The sequence below is a fragment of the Hyperoodon ampullatus genome (assembly GCF_949752795.1).
Source record: "Hyperoodon ampullatus genome assembly, chromosome: 19".
Classification (NCBI taxonomy): Eukaryota; Metazoa; Chordata; class Mammalia; order Artiodactyla; family Ziphiidae; genus Hyperoodon; species Hyperoodon ampullatus.
The window spans coordinates 5420730-5437250 of NC_136932.1; the positions used below are offsets into that span (position 1 = coordinate 5420730).

The window sequence follows — 16521 nt, forward strand, 5'->3', positions numbered from 1 at the left end:
GCAGAGAGAGAGGTTCACACCTCAGAAACGAGCACGCACACACCTCTCCCCCCTGCTCTATTCCTGCACCAAACTCACACACGTGATGGCACATGTACTGGTACAGGCTGGCCCCCAACACCCCCAACTCTATCTCCCCCGGGCTGCCTCTGTCTCCCACACAATAGATCTTGGGAGGCACTTGAATCCAGGATATTTCACGGCAGGGACACATTCCCCGCCCCCCACGGGAGTGCGCCCAGGATCACAGCCTCATCCCTTTCTACTGTACAGGCTGGAGCTGTGGATACAGTACTCCCCCCCGCCCCCCGCAAGCTGGCACAGCCTGCCCATCACCTTGACAGCCTCTGACATCCTCCCCCACCTCACCCCCTCCCCCGCACACACACAGTCTTCCCACACCCTGCCACTCACACCCGCATCCTTGACACTCTGACACACTTACTCACATAGACTCGCACACACTCTCACCACACCGACACCCCCCCTCACACACACACACACACACACACACACACACTCCCTAGCTATAGGCACTACAGGGCCCCTGGCACTCACTTTCACACACTCCCTGCCATGATGACTGACACGTGTCCTCCCACGCACAACCCGCTCCACGCTCACTCGCTTTCTAGGACACCCCCATTCACAGCGTGGCAGGCTGGTGGTATTGTCTCCACGACCTCACAGGCCTCCCCGTGAAACTCCAAGTATCCACGCCAGGAAGGGGTTAAAGCCAGAGTCCCCGCTGCTGCTCTCCCCTCGGCCTGCCCGCATTATCCTCCCTGCTGGACTCCATCAATAATGCAGCTTCAAGTTCTGGGGAGACGGCAGGGGGCCCCCCAGCCCGCTCCCCGGGTCCTGGCTCACACTCCCCGCCCTCCTCCCGGCCCCGGGAGAACACGCTCCTCGGCGCTCATTGGCCCCTGTCTCCTGAGTCCTCCCACCAAGCTCCCGGGCGCCAGTCCCAGGCTGAGGGGACGGGCTGGGCACTCCAAGGCTGGGGCCGGAGGGTGAGACCCGGAGAGACGGAGCGAGGCAGAGACAGAGACAGACATGCGGAGAGGGAGCAAGGGAGATAGAGGGAGGGCGGAGAGACACTGAGAGAGAGCGAGGGAAGGAGGGGAGAGACAGGGACCCAGACCCGCGAGCCGGGGAGCCCGGGGTGCGGGCGCGAAGGCACCGAGGCACGGGCGAGCCCCGGAGCCCGGCGGGGTAGGCGAGCAGGCGGCCGCCCCCCGCCCCGCGCCCCCGCGCCCCCTCCCCTCGCCGGCGCGGTATTTTTATCTGTGCGCGAACAGCCCTCCTGATCCTCCCCGCCGCACTCAGCCCGCTGTCGCCGCGGCGCCCTGAGCAGCGCGCCTGGACCGCAGCCCCGGACCCCGCGGCGCGCGCCCCGCCCACCGCCCACCCGCCCGCCCGCCCGCCCGCCATGGACCCCAAGGACCGCAAGAAGATCCAGTTCTCCGTGCCCGCGCCCCCCAGCCAGCTCGACCCCCGCCAGGTGGAGATGGTAAGGGGGCTGCGCCCCAGCCCCGGCGGCGACCCCCTCACCCCCGCTCCACACCCGGGCTCGTCTGCGCTCCGGGGTCTGAACTGGCCTGGGAGACGGGGGCGAAGGAGTCCCGGGCCCGCCTCGGACGCGGCGGGGACGTGGGGCAGCGCGTGAAGTTCGCTGGAGACTCGTGCAACTTTTTCGCCTGGGGCCTCGGTCCTGATCCCGGGGCGGGAGAATCCCGGGCGGCCCCAGGGAGGGCAGACGGTCCTCTGGACCCTGCACAGTGTCCTCCTTCCCTAAACTCCCACGCGGACCACTGGTGCCGCTCAGATGTGAGAAACGTGGTACACTGACCCATTACACAGAGCAGGCCTCCGCCCAGCTGCCCCACGCTCTGGCTTTCTGTCTAGTTCCACCCTTCGTACCCGGGCTGGGGTCGCCAGAGCCTTGTTCTGGCCTCTAGACAGAGCCAGAGCGTGGCAACAAGGGCGGGGAGAGGCGGGGATGATGACCAGTCATCACAGAAGCCAGAAGTCCTCCCACAGACAACTGAGTTCTCTGGACAGCCTTTCTGGGGACCGGAGGCCTCCAAGGGCTTGAGGTGGGGGTGGGGGGTGCGATGTGATGGAGGGAGAGAAGAGGGTTCTGCCCGCCACCCCGCAGCCCAGCCATTCACTTGTTGCTGAGATGCAGCTGGCACCCCACAGCGCGGTGAGAGTGGAGCCAAGTCATTTTGGGGAGAGCTAGGCGGCCATGGGGGCGGGTTGCGTCCCCGGCCCAGGCAGCTTTTGGTCTGGAGGGCAGTGTTGGGAGCTTGGCAGAGGGAGGTGGCGGTTTCAGCTTCATTCACCTGGTTCTCTTTGTGCATTTCCCTGGGGCTCAGAGGGGACCTAATTAACTGACACTTGGTCTGATTGCCAAGCTGGGGGGAGGGGGGAGTCACTAGGAGTGCTCAGTGCGCCCCCCACCCCCCGGCTCAGCCTGGCTCATGTACCAAGGAGGGCAACTTTTTGTTTTTTATGAGGACTGGGTGAAGAGTTCTGCAGCCTGAGAGATACTGCTAGAGGGACCCAGAGCCAGGCCCCCAGAGACCACATCCAGGCCCCTGTGGGTCTGGGGGTCAGACCCACACCTGAGCCTCAGTGTGAGGTTGGAGGTGCCTGCAGTACCAGGCTCAGCCTCCCTCCACTTGCCCTGGAGCCCTTGAGCTGACCTTAGGTAGGCAGGGCCATGTGGGTGCCATGGCCCATGGGGCATCTTCCACAGCCAGCTTCAGGTCCTGAGGTCTGATGTCTTCAAAAATGAGAGAGGAAGGCACTTGGTAGGGGAAGAAAGAAAGGGAGGTGGCAGTTCTGGAGTAGCCATGGAGTGGGATGGGCGTCAGCTGGGAGCCAGTGATACATTTTTCTTGTCCCTTCCCTGCCTTGGCACGCTGTGTGACTTTGAGCTCTTTGCTGAACCTCTCTGAGCCTTGGGTTTTCACCTTGGTAAAATGAGGGGGTTGGGTGAGCTATGGAGTTCCTTACAGCTCTGACAGTCTTTGATTCAAAGGTTCCCTGGGGACTCCAAAGCACTGTTTGTCCCCTGCTGCCTGGGTAGGGGGTGGGGAGTGGGCTGCAGGTGTCTGTCTGCCCCCGCCTCCTCCCCATCTCTTTCTCTGTCTTCTTAGATCCGGCGCAGGAGACCAACCCCTGCCATGCTGTTCCGGCTCTCAGAGCACTCCTCGCCAGGTGGGCCCCTACCCTGCCCCCTAGTCCTGGCCCCATCCTAACCCTGATGCCTTCTTGGGGCTCCTGCCAAAGTCCCATGAGTAGGAGACTGAGCAGAAGATGCGGGGGTTAAGGTCTGGGAGCCCAACTCCATTGGGTTCATTTATTGACCAGGCACCTCCCAACACCAGGAGGGAAAGGGCACAGAGGCTGAGCCTTTGGGGAAAGTAATTCAGATTCTTTCTCTCTTCTCTCTCTCCCTCTTCTCTCTTCTTCCTGGCTCGGTTCACTGGTGGCCTCCCTCAGAGGAGGAGGCCTCACCCCACCAGGTGAGTTTCCAGGGGCAGCTGGAAGGAGGGATGCCAGGGCCCTTTGTGATGGGCTGGAGGGGATTACTTCCCAGCTAACACAGGGTGCCACCCAGGAGGACATTAGCATATCAATTGGCACCTCAGTGAGAGTGCCTGGTGCCAGGGTGCCACCAGCACTCTGCCCTTGTCTTTCCTCTGCTCAGACTCAGGCTGGGCCTGAGCCCAGGCCATGGCTCTGGAGCCCCTCCCAAAGCCACCAGTTAGCCTCAGCCTCGGTGCAGGAGGTGCAGGACCCGAGGGGCGGCAGTGCCTGGGCCTGGACCTGGGAACAGAGGCTAGACCAGTCTGCCTGGGTTGCCTTGGTGGGATGGAATGGAGGGGGGGTGAAGGCAAGGGGCCTCTGTAAGCCCATTTAACCTGGCACTTCCCCAGCAGAGAGCCTCAGGAGAGGGGCACCACCTCAAGTCGAAGAGACCCAACCCCTGTGCCTACACACCCCCCTCGCTGAAAGGTACTGTCCCCCACCCATCAGTTGGGCTGTCCCCTTGACCCCTGCAGCTGGGCTGACATGGGCTGTGTGTGTGACATGTTGAGCTTTTGTTGGTGGGCACGGATAGTCTTGGGTACCCACCCCAATCCCTACTTAGAGACCAATTCTTTCTTAATTTGGCCTTGTAAAAAGAAGGAGCCCAGAGGCTGAAAAGGGTGGCATGGGTCTCGCAATCAGGTTGTGGGGTTGAAAGGAAAGAGGCACGTAACAAGTAGGCATCGTCTCTGCGCCTCCTCTGCAAGCATGCACTGGACCACCTCCCCCTCCCTCTCCCCGAAGGGCACCTTCTTTGGGCTGCACCCCTTGCTCTCCTCTCCCATTCCCGTGCCATTTGCACAGGTCTGCACACTGATGCTTCTGTTCCTGCTTCTCCTTTCTACACCAAAAGGCAAGTCATTCCTATAGCACTCACTTATCAAACACCTAGTGTATGCCAGGCCCCCCTGGTGGGTGCTGGGCAAAAATAAGAGTAAGATTTGGCCTCAGCCCTCCTGGGGCCCTTCACCTCAAAGGGTCAGGGAGAGTTACAGAGGAGAGGCTGTTTCAGCTTGCATGGGAAGCCAGAATCAGAATTCAACAGGCAGGCCAGGCATGGAGGGGCATTCCAGGGACAGGGAGGAAGGTGTGCAAAGGGAAGCAGGTGTGAAATCACAGGGGTCTTCAGGGCCGGCCTGGAGACTTGGCTTCCACGGGGGGAGCTGGGGGAGATACACCTGGAGGAGAAGGTGGGACAGGTGGGGGTGCGGGGAGGGTCTCTTCCTAACGAAGCCTTAGGATGGATGCCTTCCTACACCCACCTCAGCTCCCACCTGAGGCTCTTCCTGCCTGGCCAGCCCCTCCTCCCACGGAGGCTGGGAGGGAGGGGACCAGAAGGGTGTGCGGAGAGCTCCCTCCCGGGTGGGTTTAATGAGCTCCCAGTAACCGGCCAAGGTCTACAGGTGCAACTGTCAGCCTGCCGGCCAAGGTTGGGAGCAGAGAGACTGGGAGGAGAGGCGAGAAGCGCAGGCGCCCTTTCTCTTCCTCAAGGACAGGACGATGCAGGGACAGCTAGCGGGCCGTGGGTTCAGCTTTTGGAAGGCCTTCCTACCTGTAGGGATGTGGGGAAGGCCAGCCCCTGAAGCAGGCATGAGGGAGGAGGTGGCATCTTCTCAGGAGAGAATATGAGAAACCTCTCTCCTCCCCATCCTGGGCTGGGCTGGGGGCAAGTGCCTGTGAGAGGGAAGAACCGCCCTTGGACTCTTGATTGTGAGCAAGGGGCCGGGGTGAAAAAGATGGCCAGAAATGTGCCCCCACCCCCGCGGCCCCTTTGGGCTGCAACTTAAGGAGGGTCTGAGTGGGGCGAGGCAGGGCGGTGGAAAGGGGCCAGGAGAGGGGTGCGGGGGCTGTGCTGGGGACCTTGGAGCTTAAAAAGGGACACTTGGGTAGGGGGAACTCAGGTTCCCAGAGCTGGAGACAGAGGGATTAGGAGACAGTTGGGAGGATGAGGAGGAGACCCCAGAGAGCCCTGCGAGGCACGAGGCAGGCGAGGCACGCGGGAGGCTCACGGGGCGCCAGCACAGGGCTGCGCACACCTATTGTTGATGCTGTGGCTCACGAACTGAAGAACTGAACTCTCCTCCCCCGGCTGCTCGAGCTGCCACCTCCTCTCCTCCCTTCCTCCCTTCCCCAACGCTCAGGGGACCCTTCTGAACCTGCAGGGCACTGTGTTATAGGCTTTGGCTCCTTTCTGGGCAGGGAAAGCATCTGGCAGGGTGGGGGACTTGTAGGTGGAGAAGCTCAGGGCCCCCAAGGAAGGGTGGACACTGAGTCTTGGCTTGAGGGGGGTCCTGCAAGGCCGAGCCCTCACACTTGCCTCAAGGTGAAGCTCTCCCCAAGGACAGGGCGGGGTAATTTATTGCACTTTTATTGCCTGGGTAGCTTGCCCAGAGCCAGCAGGAGGCACCGGGTGGAGCTCGGGGCAAGGCAGGGCAGCGGGCAGACACAATGCACCCTCTGTGCCTGTCCCTGAGCTGGCAGGAGAGCGGTGCCCTGCTCCCGACACTGGAGGTTTCCAGCCTGGATCGGCCCGCTCTGGGCTTTCTGAGGGGAGGGGCTGCCTGCGGAGCAAGGAGTAGCTGCAGCAACTGCAGGTCCCAGCTCATCAGCATCTGGTCTCCGGGCCTTGAGTTCAGTGACCCAAATGCTCTAAAATCCCACCAGCTCCTGGCCCCCCTGCTGCCTCTGTCCCAGCCACTCCTCCCAGGGTCCCCTCAACCCCTGCCATCCTCCCAGAGTCCCCCAGCCCTGGCCCCTTTCTCCTAACCCCGTAGTCCTTTCCATCTTTTGGAAACTTCTCTCCAGCTGCCCACACTGTTCCCTCGCTAGGTCCTATCCCAGCAGGCCTTGGTGGCGTTGGGGGGGGTGGGTGGTGTTCGCTGCTTTCTAGGTCACCGCAGAGGGAGCTGAAGCTTGGGGATGTGGGTCAAGATTGTGGGGGCCGCGTCTGAGCACGCCGCATCCCCAGGCACGGACTTCACTGGCTGCAGACTATTATGTCGTCAGCCTCAGAACTGTTCCTACCTCTTAGAGCCTGGGGCAGAGGTGTGTGGAGTAGCATCTATGATGGGGCAGTGCCAGGGAGTGGGGACCAAGCCCAGCATGGGGTGGTGGGCAGGATCGGGGTAGCAGTGAGCCCTAAGCAGGCTGGGCACTCCCCTAGAAATTGAAAGGGACAAATCCCCCAGGGCCTGGCCCACAGGCCCTGTGCCTTCTCCAGGGGCTGTAGCTGGTGGACAAGCTCCCCAGCCAGGGAATGTTAAGCTGCTGCTGTACCCGCCTGGTCTTGTCCGGCTTGGCAGGAGCTGCCTGGTGCCAGCCTCTGGGAGAGCAGCACCTTTGGACAGCTTAAGAGCCAAACATGATCAAGAGTCTACCCCCTGCTGCTTCTGCCCTGGCCTGGCCCCCAGCAGGCTGACCTGCAGCTTTTAGCTTTTGAACTAGACCCCTGCGGGGGATTAGCTCTGCCCCGGGCCCACAGGAAGGAGGCTGGGGACTGGGCCACATGCCTCTCCCGCTTCTTGGGCCTGGCTGACCCCTGCCTTCCCGGTCCCCCTGTGCCAGCTGTGCAGCGCATTGCTGAGTCTCACCTGCAGACCATCAGCAACCTGGGTGAGAACCAGGCCTCAGAGGAGGAGGATGAGCTGGGGGAGCTGCGGGAGCTGGGCTACCCAAGAGAGGAAGACGAGGAGGAGGAGGAGGAGGACGAAGAAGAGGAGGAGGAGGAGGAGGACAGCCAGGCTGAAATCCTGAGGGGCAGCAGGGGGTCTGGTAAGCTGACCGGGCTGTGAAGCCTGGGTCCCACCACCACAGACCAGGTGGGATCCCCCCTGAGTGTCCTGGGACACCCCCTCCCGGTTCACAGTTTCTCACACGTGTAAAGGGCCTCCCCGCTCTCTCATCCCACAGGATGCCTTGCAGTCAGCCTTACCTGACACCTGGGCTGTTCCCATCCTTGACTCAGTCCTTCTCCCAATCAGGTTTCCTCTACTAATTCCTCTCTTCCCTAAGAATTAAGGCAAGGCCACCTGAGGTTTGAGGCTAGACCCAAGAAAGGACTTTCCATCCACGGCAGTTGGGAGGTGCAAGGAGATGGGGGATAGTGGACTAAGAGTGCCCAGTGCCCCCATCGCCTGCATTTCTGAACACAGGATGTGGTCTCTGCTGGGAGGCACAGGGCTGGTTGATAAGTCCTCTCCAGGAACCTGTGGCTCTTTTCCCCTTTTTTATTTCCTAGGCTGGAGGTGAGAGGGTGCCCTCTAGTGTCTAGATGGAGAATGTAGGATTCAAGAACCAGCTGCGTTGGCTGCATGCAGCTCCAACCCCAGCTGCCTGGGAAGAGAGGGGCCAGGGAGGGGCATGAAACCTACACAGAAGGCCTCAGAGCTAGAGACCCCAAATCCCAAAATCTCCACAGGGAGTCTCAAGGCGCAGAGAATTCCTAGGCAGGAAGATCTCAGCCCTCCCAGGACTGTTCTTTCTAGGCCCAGGCCAGCCACATCTATCCCTCCCAGTGCACCTTAAACGTTTTGGTGCCATTATTTATGGGGATGAAAAATAGCCAACCACTCCTGCTTGAAGTGTCCGTCCCTTGCACCCCTCAAAAATGGCGTGGGCCTCCTCTCTGCCTTGGCAGCGGGGGCATCGGCCATGGGAGCAAAAGCTCCAGCTGGAACAGGTGAGTCAACTCCCACTGGGACCCCCCAGAACAGGCGAAGAGGAGGTGAGAGGAGACTGTTCCCTTAGGAAAGCAGCAGGGCGGTGGGTCAAATGACAAGATGACCAAGGGGCAGTATCAATTGCCACCAATCTTGGAGCAGCTCCTAAGTGCCAGTGCTGGGCTGCAGGGTAGTAACTATTATTTAAGGCAGTCTACACAATTTCCCTTACCATCCCCTTCAAAGAGGTAACAACGGACCTATCTAAGTCATATGGCTAGTCGTTGCAAGAGCTGTCTTAGTCCAGTGCTCTCTCCACTATACCATGATACCCTCCGAGAGCTTAGCCACAGCCAGCTGAGAGACTCAGCTCCTGTTCCCGGACAGCCAGATGGATACTCAGAGCCTGTGCTTTTATCCCTTCTTTCCCGTCCCCAGCTGGGCAGAAGACTACTTGTGGCCAAGGTCTGGAGGGTCCCTGGGAGCGCCCGCCTCCTCTGGATGAGCCCCAGAGAGACGGAAGCTCTGAGGACCAAGTGGAAGATCCGGCGTTAAATGGTGAGGTTTGGGCGCGGTGGGGCGGGGCTGGGGAGGCGGGGCTGGGATCTTGGTGGGCGTGGCCAGACCCTAAGTCCATCTGCTTGCCTTGCAGAGCCTGGGGAGGAGCCACAGCGCCCTGCTCACCCTGAACCTGGCACATAGGCACCAGCCCTGCATCTCCCAGAGGCGGCGAGGGCATTGCTGTTCCCCAGAAACCCACCCTGTCCCCACCCTACTTTGTACCCTTCCCCTCACTTGCTAGGGCTGCGGCTTCTGACTTAGAAGACTAGGGCTGGTCTGTGTTTGCTTGTCTGCCCACCTTTGGCCGATGCCCAGAGTCCCTGGGCACTTGCTGCCTGATGCCTACCCCTGCCAGTCATTCCCCCATTCACCCAGTGGGTGGTGGGATGTGAGAGAGCTTGCATTGGGAAATCCAGTAAATGGGGGACAAAGGTTCATCCTTCACAAGTCTACTCCCCAGACCCTCTCCCCTGGGCACAGGAAACCCACAGGGCAGGACCCTAAGATCTGGGGAAAGAGGGTACTGAGAACTTGAAGTGCCCATAGATCCTTCTGCATCCCCTGGGGAATTCCAAGTCACCACCCCTCCCACTGGCTTCTACCAGGGCCCAGGATTCAGGCATCCTTTCCACAGCCTCGACATTTTGGAAATCTTCCCCTTATCAACTGCTCCCCAGCCTGGGTGCCTGGAAGATGGACTGGCAGAGGCTGCTTTGTTGCATTTTGTTTGTGCTTTGATGCCAGGAATGCCGCCTAGTATAAGTCCTTAGGGGGGCACGTGGTGGGGGAGCCAGGCTCTCCTTGTCCTCCAGCTGCTCCGCCCCCTTCTCTCCTTCCCTGACTCCAGGACTGAACCGCTCCCCTGCTGTAATAAATCTTTGTAAATAACTGCTGAGACTTCTCTTTCAGGGGAAAGGAGAGGGAGGAGGTAACAGGTTTCCCTGTTACCCTGTAGTGGTCATCCAAGGGTCAGGTCCTCGACCCTAGTGTCCAGTCCTCTAGTTTGCAGCCTTGACTGCTGACAAGCTCCGAGCCCTCTTGGGAAGGACCACAGGAGTTCTAGGTCCTGCTGGGGATGGCTGAAAGAGGGGCTGTCCCCCAGCCCCGCAGGCCTCCCCTCAGGAAGATCCCCTTTGTTCTCCACAGTGCCAGGCCTATGTGGCCCAGTAAGGATGATGCCCCTGGGCTTCTTTCCAACTCCCCTACCGTTAGGAAGATCCTTTCAGGCCTAACTTTAGCTGCAGCCCCCACTTCCGCCCCCTGGGGGTGGGGCCCGAGGGCTTGGGGGCGGGGCTGCAGTCCTGCGCACGTTCGCTCTCGGGGGCGGACTCAGTGGCGGAAGTGGCGCGGCCGGGAGATCCCCTTCCTTTCGGAGGCGCTGCTGGGGCCGCGGAGACCGGCTGGGGCTAAGAAGAACCGGGGCCGTGGCTGACATGGAGCAGGTGGGTCCGCGAGAGGTCAGTGGGACCGGGTGGTGGTACGAGGGCTACGTCTTAACAGTAGATCCCGCCTCTCTAGCCGGTGTCCGTTCACAGTTCCGTCCGACCCTTCCCACACCCCCTGCGCCCCAGGTTCCGCCCCCTTCCTCTGCTTGGCCTTGCTCCACCCCGCGCCGGGTTCGAGGGTCTCGGGCGCTGACCGTCCGCGGCCCCGCCCACTCGAGAGAGCCCGGGAAGGGCGTCCCGGATCGGCCTCCAAAGCCTAAGTCTTCTTTGTGAGCGGAGAAGCGAGGGGGCGGTATCTGGGTATGAAAGGGCAGGAGTTGGGTATAGGGAGGGGTCAGGGCCTGAGAATGAGGAGGAATATATCTACAAGTTACGGTAGGTCTTCGTCTCACTGTCATCCGGTCTCCCTCAACTTCCTTTGGAAATGACAGTGAATGACTTCCTAATTGACATCAGAAGGGCCCTTTAGTATCTTTCTTGAGTTCTTAGAGGTGCATACTAACTCGTAATTGAAGTAGCTGATACGTGCCTCTCTCCCCCTTTTTTGGCTTCCTCCGCGTCAGCATCCCCTTATTTTCTTCCTACTTCTCTGACTGTAGAAATACCGTTTCACATTCTCCTCTCTTGCCCAGTCCCTTACTCTGTACACTGACTTTGGGTGGTCTCGTCAACTCTCATGGCTTCAGCTTTACACCACCTAAATACCCGAAACGCGCCCAGATCTACATCTTCAGCGGAGTGCCCCTCCCTGGAGCCTCAGACTTGGCCATCCAGCTACCAGTTGTACAGCTCCACTTCACCTGCCACTCACTTCGTCTGAACTTGAACTGCTGCTCTTTTCCCCTGCAGATTCATTCTTTCTCTACGGCCCCATCCCAGCCAGAAACCTGAGAATTATACTTCCTCTTCTTTCTCAATTTCCATATCTAAGAGGTGACCTGAACATGCTTCACACCTGGTCCTGTGCCTCTAACTCTTTTGTTACCACCCCGTTGATGTGTTTCTCACCAGGATGACTGCAGTGACTTCCCAGCAACTTCCAGTCATGGCTGCCTGCAACCCAGCCTCCAAACTGTAACTCTTGTGATCCTTTACTTTTATTTTTTTTAATTAATTAATTAATTTATGGCTGCGTTGGGTCTTCGTTGCACGCGGTCCTTCTCTAGTTGTGGTGAGTGGGGGCCACTCTTCGTTGCAGTACGAGGGCTTCTCCTTGCCGTGGCGTCTCTTGTTGCAGAGCACGGGCTCTAGAACACAGGCTCAGTAGTTGTGGCGCACCGGCTTAGCTCCTCCGCAGCATGTGGGATCTTCCCGGACCAGGGATCAAACCCGTGTCCCCTGCATTGGCAGGCGAATTCTTAACCACTGCGCCACCAGGAAATGCCTCTTAGGAGACTTTAGAAACACATCTCATAATGTTACTTCCTTGTTTAAAACCCTTTGATGGTTTCCCATTACCTATGGGAAAGACTGAATCTTTAGCACAATTTACAGAGCTCTCAGTGACCTGACCTCTTCCCTACCCTATGTGTACCCTAAGGTCCAATAATATGGCATTGCAGGATGAGCTTTTCCACACATTTTGTGTTTCCATGCCTTTGCATGCACCAGCCCCATTGCCTGAAAGCCCCTTCTCTTACCTGCTGGGCTACCTTCTGCTTGTCCTTCAGTGCTCGGCTCAGGCAGCATCACCTCTGGACCACCTTCCCCCCACCACCCCCAAGGCTAAATATTGCCCCATCTGAATCCCTGCAGCAGCTGTCCATAATAGCATGATGATTGACAATACAGACTCCTGAATCAGACTTCCTGCGTTCTGATACTGTTTTGTGATCTTGATGAAGTCACTGCCTCGGTTTCCTCATTTGTCAAATGGAGGTAGTAATGTGCCTACCTGACGGTTATTGTGAGTATTAAATGAAATAGTGTATGTTTCATTTGTGAATAAGTGCTCAATAAATAAGTGTTAGCTATTATGGTTTACATAAGAATAATATAGAACAGTGGGTATAACTTTTTTTTTTTTTTTTTTTCCTGGTACGCGGGCCTCTCACTGTTGTGGCCTCTCCCGTTGTGCAGCACAGGCTCCGGACGCGCAGGCTCAGCGGCCATGGCTTACGGGCCCAGCCGCTCTGCGGCATGTGGGATCTTCCCGGACCGGGGCACAAACCCGTGTCCCCTGCATCGGCAGGCGGACTCTCAACCACTGCGCCACCAGGGAAGCCCATAACTTTTAGTTTCATAAAGTGCTTGAGGACAGTTGACGTGGCTTCCTTCTCATTCTGTCCCAGAGCCCCAAAGCCTGACTCTTTGTCAATGAATATGACTCTTTGTCATTTCTCAATGACTGTTTGTCATTTCTGCTCAAGAAATGAATCTGGAAATGGGTAAATGTTACATGGCAAGCGTTAATTCTAGAGAAATGTACACAGAGCTCTGGGAACCCAGGCAAGAAAAAGGCCAAGGGGCCTCCCTGGTGGCGCAGTGGTTGAGAGTCCGCCTGCCGATGCAGGGGATACGGGTTTGTGCCCCGGTCCGGGAGGATCCCATATGCCGCGGAGCGGCTGTGCCCGTGAGCCATGGCCGCTGAGCCTGCGCATCCGGAGCCTGTGCTCCGCAACGGGAGAGGCCACAACAGTGAGAGGCCCGCGTACCGCAAAAAAAAAAAAAAAAGAAAAAAGAAAAAGGCCAAGGATGGCTTTCCAGAGGAGCTGACAATTAGTGAGGCGTATTAGAGTGAGAAAATGAGTTTACCAGAAAGAGGTAGAGACCAGGGTGGGCTCAGAGAATGGAGAGCTGGGTCCTCTGAATAGAGAGCTCTTGCAGGGGAGGGGGCTGAGGTGGGCAGGAGGGCAGAGGCAGCCTCTGCTGCCAAGGCTGGGGATTCCTTTCCTCACCTGGCCATGAAGAAGTGTCCCCATGAAGAAGTGTCCCCTGCAGGGACCATGCCCTGGGGAGGTCTGGAGGCCTGGTACCCGTGTTTGGGGACAGGTCCCTGGGGTAGGGTCAGCATGCACTCCTGTGGGCTGGGCCTGTGCTTTAAACCTGAATCTGGGCTTTTGTTAGTGGCTGGAATGCCCATCTTCCTTGCCTCCCGCTGGTAGACGTGGAGGCCTGAGTCAAATGGCTTCTCCTCCCTGTGGCTTTCCTGGCCTCACCCACTCTAGCCGGGGTCAGATGCTCCCTTCTGTGGGAGCCCACGGTCCTTTGTTCGTTCCTCCCTGGAAGTGCTGATCACAGCATGGCACTGTACATTTCTCTGTCAGCCTCCCTCACCAGACCCGGAGCCCCTGAATATCCCCAGGGACCAGCACAGTGTCTGGCACCCCGTACGCTCTCGGTTCTCGTGCTGCGGTAAACTGAGCTCTCCCACACCTAGACTTGTTTGGAGGAGGGGGGCGTGGGTGAGACCAAAAATCTGTACGTTTGACAGCTCACACTTATTGCATTGAACGGTAGAGATGGTTGGCCCCATTTCACAGACAAGGAAGCTGAGACTTGGGAGGTGTCTCAGCAGGAACTTAAGGAACCATCTTCTGACTCCAGGTCCACAGCTGTCTCCCAGAAAGTGCTTCAGGCTCCCAGCCCTCAAAGGGGCAGCTGCCACATCAGTGGGATAAGGGACAAGGAAGGCATCCCATCCGGCCCGTTGTGTGTCCCTCTGAACTTTTCCTGCCTGGGAAGAGGCTGATCCTGGCTTTTGTCTGGTCAGAGCTGGTGCTGGGAGGAGTCTGTGCTGAATCACCCCCACCCCTGCAGAGCCCTTCCCTCAAGTAGGCTGATAGGACTGAGATCGCCCTGGAAGATGACTGGCTCTTTCCAGACTGACCTTGAGAACTTGACCTCATTAGCCCCCATTTTTATCCAACAGCACCAAGGGGTCGGGTGGGGCCTGACTCACCAGCCCTTGGGTAGGCCAGGGGTCAGAGAATCCCAGAGCAGGGGGCATCTCCAACATTAACAGGGCCTGGCATGTAGAGGGAACTGGAGGGCTGAGTAGATCTCAGTTTGTTAGGATTTTCCAGTAAACTGTACCGTCAGAGCCTTCTGGGGGCTGGGGAGGGGTAGGGAGTGTACAGTGATGAATATGGTTTCTTGGCTTGACTGTACTCGGTCTCCACTTCCCCAAAAGGAAGGGAGAAACAGAGCCTGGCTTGGGCTTTGATATCTTATTTGTCACTGCTGCCCTGTCCTCTCCTTAAATTCCGACCTCTCCAGGGAACTTCCCAAGCCCTCTGGGTGGGGCAGAGTAGGTGCCAGTAAGCCAACTGTGTCGAGGCTGATGGCATGGGCCACTGAGCCCTGAACTACAGGAGAGCCTAATGTGTACCATCCTGGGCGAGCAGCTCCCTGAGGTCAGGGCCCATCCTACCATCTAGCAGTACTGAGGGACCCTCAGTTTGGGCAGAGTGCCATGCTACACATGCCCGGCCCAGGGCCCTGCCTCTAACACTGTGGCCCCTAATAGTAGTAATAGCTACTGTTATTTAAACACAGGCACATTGCAGGTGTTATTTCTGATCCTTTCAATAGGTCTGTGAAGTGAGCACTCTACCATCCCCATTTTACAGGTGAGAGACTCAGTGATTTGGTCAAGGGCACACAGCCTAATTAATGAAGAATGGCCTTGGGGGCTTCCCTGGTGGCGCAGTGGTTGAGAGTCCGCCTGCTGATGCAGGGGACACAGGTTCGTGCCCCGGTCCGGGAGGATCCCACATGCCACGGAGCGGCTGGGCCCATGAGCCATGGCCGCTGAGCCTGCACGTCCGGAGCCTGTGCTCCGCAACGGGAGAGGCCACAACAGTGAGAAAAAAAAAAAAAGAATGGCCTTGGGCTTTCAACTCCAGGTCTGCTGACCAACCCCCAAACCCACACCCTTTCCCTTGTTCCAGGGTAGGCATTACAGATCCACAGGCCAGTGAACCTACTAGATATGTGCCATGTATGGCCAGACACTGAGACTGGGCCTCAAGGGCTTAAGGAGAGATGATTTTGAGGCTCAAGTCTAGCGTGTTGGGAGGGAAGTGCTGAGGCAGAGTCCCGAGACGTAGGCCTGGGGAAGCCTGAGGCTGAGGGTGAGGTGTGCCCAGGAGGTGCCTTGTGAACTGGTCTCTGAAGAGTTGGAGTTCCCCCCAGGGGGAGGAGGTCATTCCAAAATGAGGAAACAGAGGCACTGGAGGCACAGAAGGGAGACCAGCTGGCCATGGCGTGTCCTGGGAGCAGCCAGTGATCTGGAGAGAATTGGGGGAGGGGTATCAGCCCCATAGCAAGAGGAGAGAGCTGGGGACCCTTGCTATCTGAGGGATTTGGCTCCTCACCCAGTCTTCTGTCTGTGAGCTGGGGCTCAGGGAAGGGGAGGAGAGCTGCCACCCTGCCTGAGGGTCCCCAGGAAACCAGTCCCCCTTGCCTGTTGGTAGCGGAGGTGCCGGGGCTCTGGGCAGCACGAAACACCAAGAGAGGGTGGAGTCCAGCTCCAGGAGAGGCTGGACAGGTGGGGCCGCTCCTCCAGGGCTGGGTGTGAACGTGCACCTGTGCATGTGATGCTGCAGGAGAGGGTGGAAGTAGCCGTTCAGCACATTTCGTGAATATTTACTGTGAGCCTGGTACCGTTCTGGGAACTGGGCACGCAGCAGTGAGCAGAGCATGGGAGTCCCTGTTCCAGTGGAAGAAGGTAGGCAGGAAACAGCCCAGCAAACATATAATGTGTCTGGGGTGATGTGTGCTGTGAAGAAGAATAAAACAGAGTAAGGCGGTGGAGGGTGGGGCTAAAGAGGCTATTCAGGGAAGGCCTCTCCAAAGGGACCAGAATGGAGGGAGGGGACATTACAGAGACCTAGGGGAGGAACAGACAGGACAGCAGGAACAAGGGTCCAGGGGTGGGAACATGCTTGACGTGTCCAGGGAACAGTGAGGGACTGGTGTGGCTGGAGCAGAGGGTTCCAGGGGAGGAGGAGGCTTCAGGCCAGGGTGGGGACTTGGGCCTTTACTCTGGGGCAGCTGGAAGCTGTTGGAGGTTTGGGGCATTGGGAGGTGTGGTCTGACTTTTACTGGGATCTCTCTGCTGTGTTGAGAATAGACTTGGGACGAGGACAAGGAGGCGGTCAGGAAGCTGTAGCGGGTGAGAGATGTGGCTCGGGCAGGGTGATGGTAGTGGCGAGCAGTGGCAGCTACTGGCTGGATTTTGAAGGATTTGTTGATCGTTCAGATGTGGAGCGGAGGGCACTGGGCTCTCCACAGGCCCTGCCTGGGGGGCT

At 58.5% G+C, this 16521-nt stretch overlaps 1 protein-coding gene across 1 annotated transcript; it reads left to right on the forward strand.

The window, feature by feature from the left end:
- Window positions 1-1432: 1432 nt before the first annotated feature.
- On the forward strand, window positions 1433-8963 carry PPP1R1B (protein phosphatase 1 regulatory inhibitor subunit 1B; the record flags this gene model as incomplete). The annotated part of the gene is made up of 7 exons (XM_079724560.1): window positions 1433-1513; window positions 3168-3228; window positions 3514-3536; window positions 3954-4029; window positions 7168-7374; window positions 8700-8819; window positions 8914-8963. 7 exons carry the CDS (start codon window positions 1433-1435, stop codon window positions 8961-8963), a joined length of 618 nt encoding a protein of 205 aa, XP_079580686.1.
- Between the last annotated feature and the right edge of the window lie 7558 nt (window positions 8964-16521).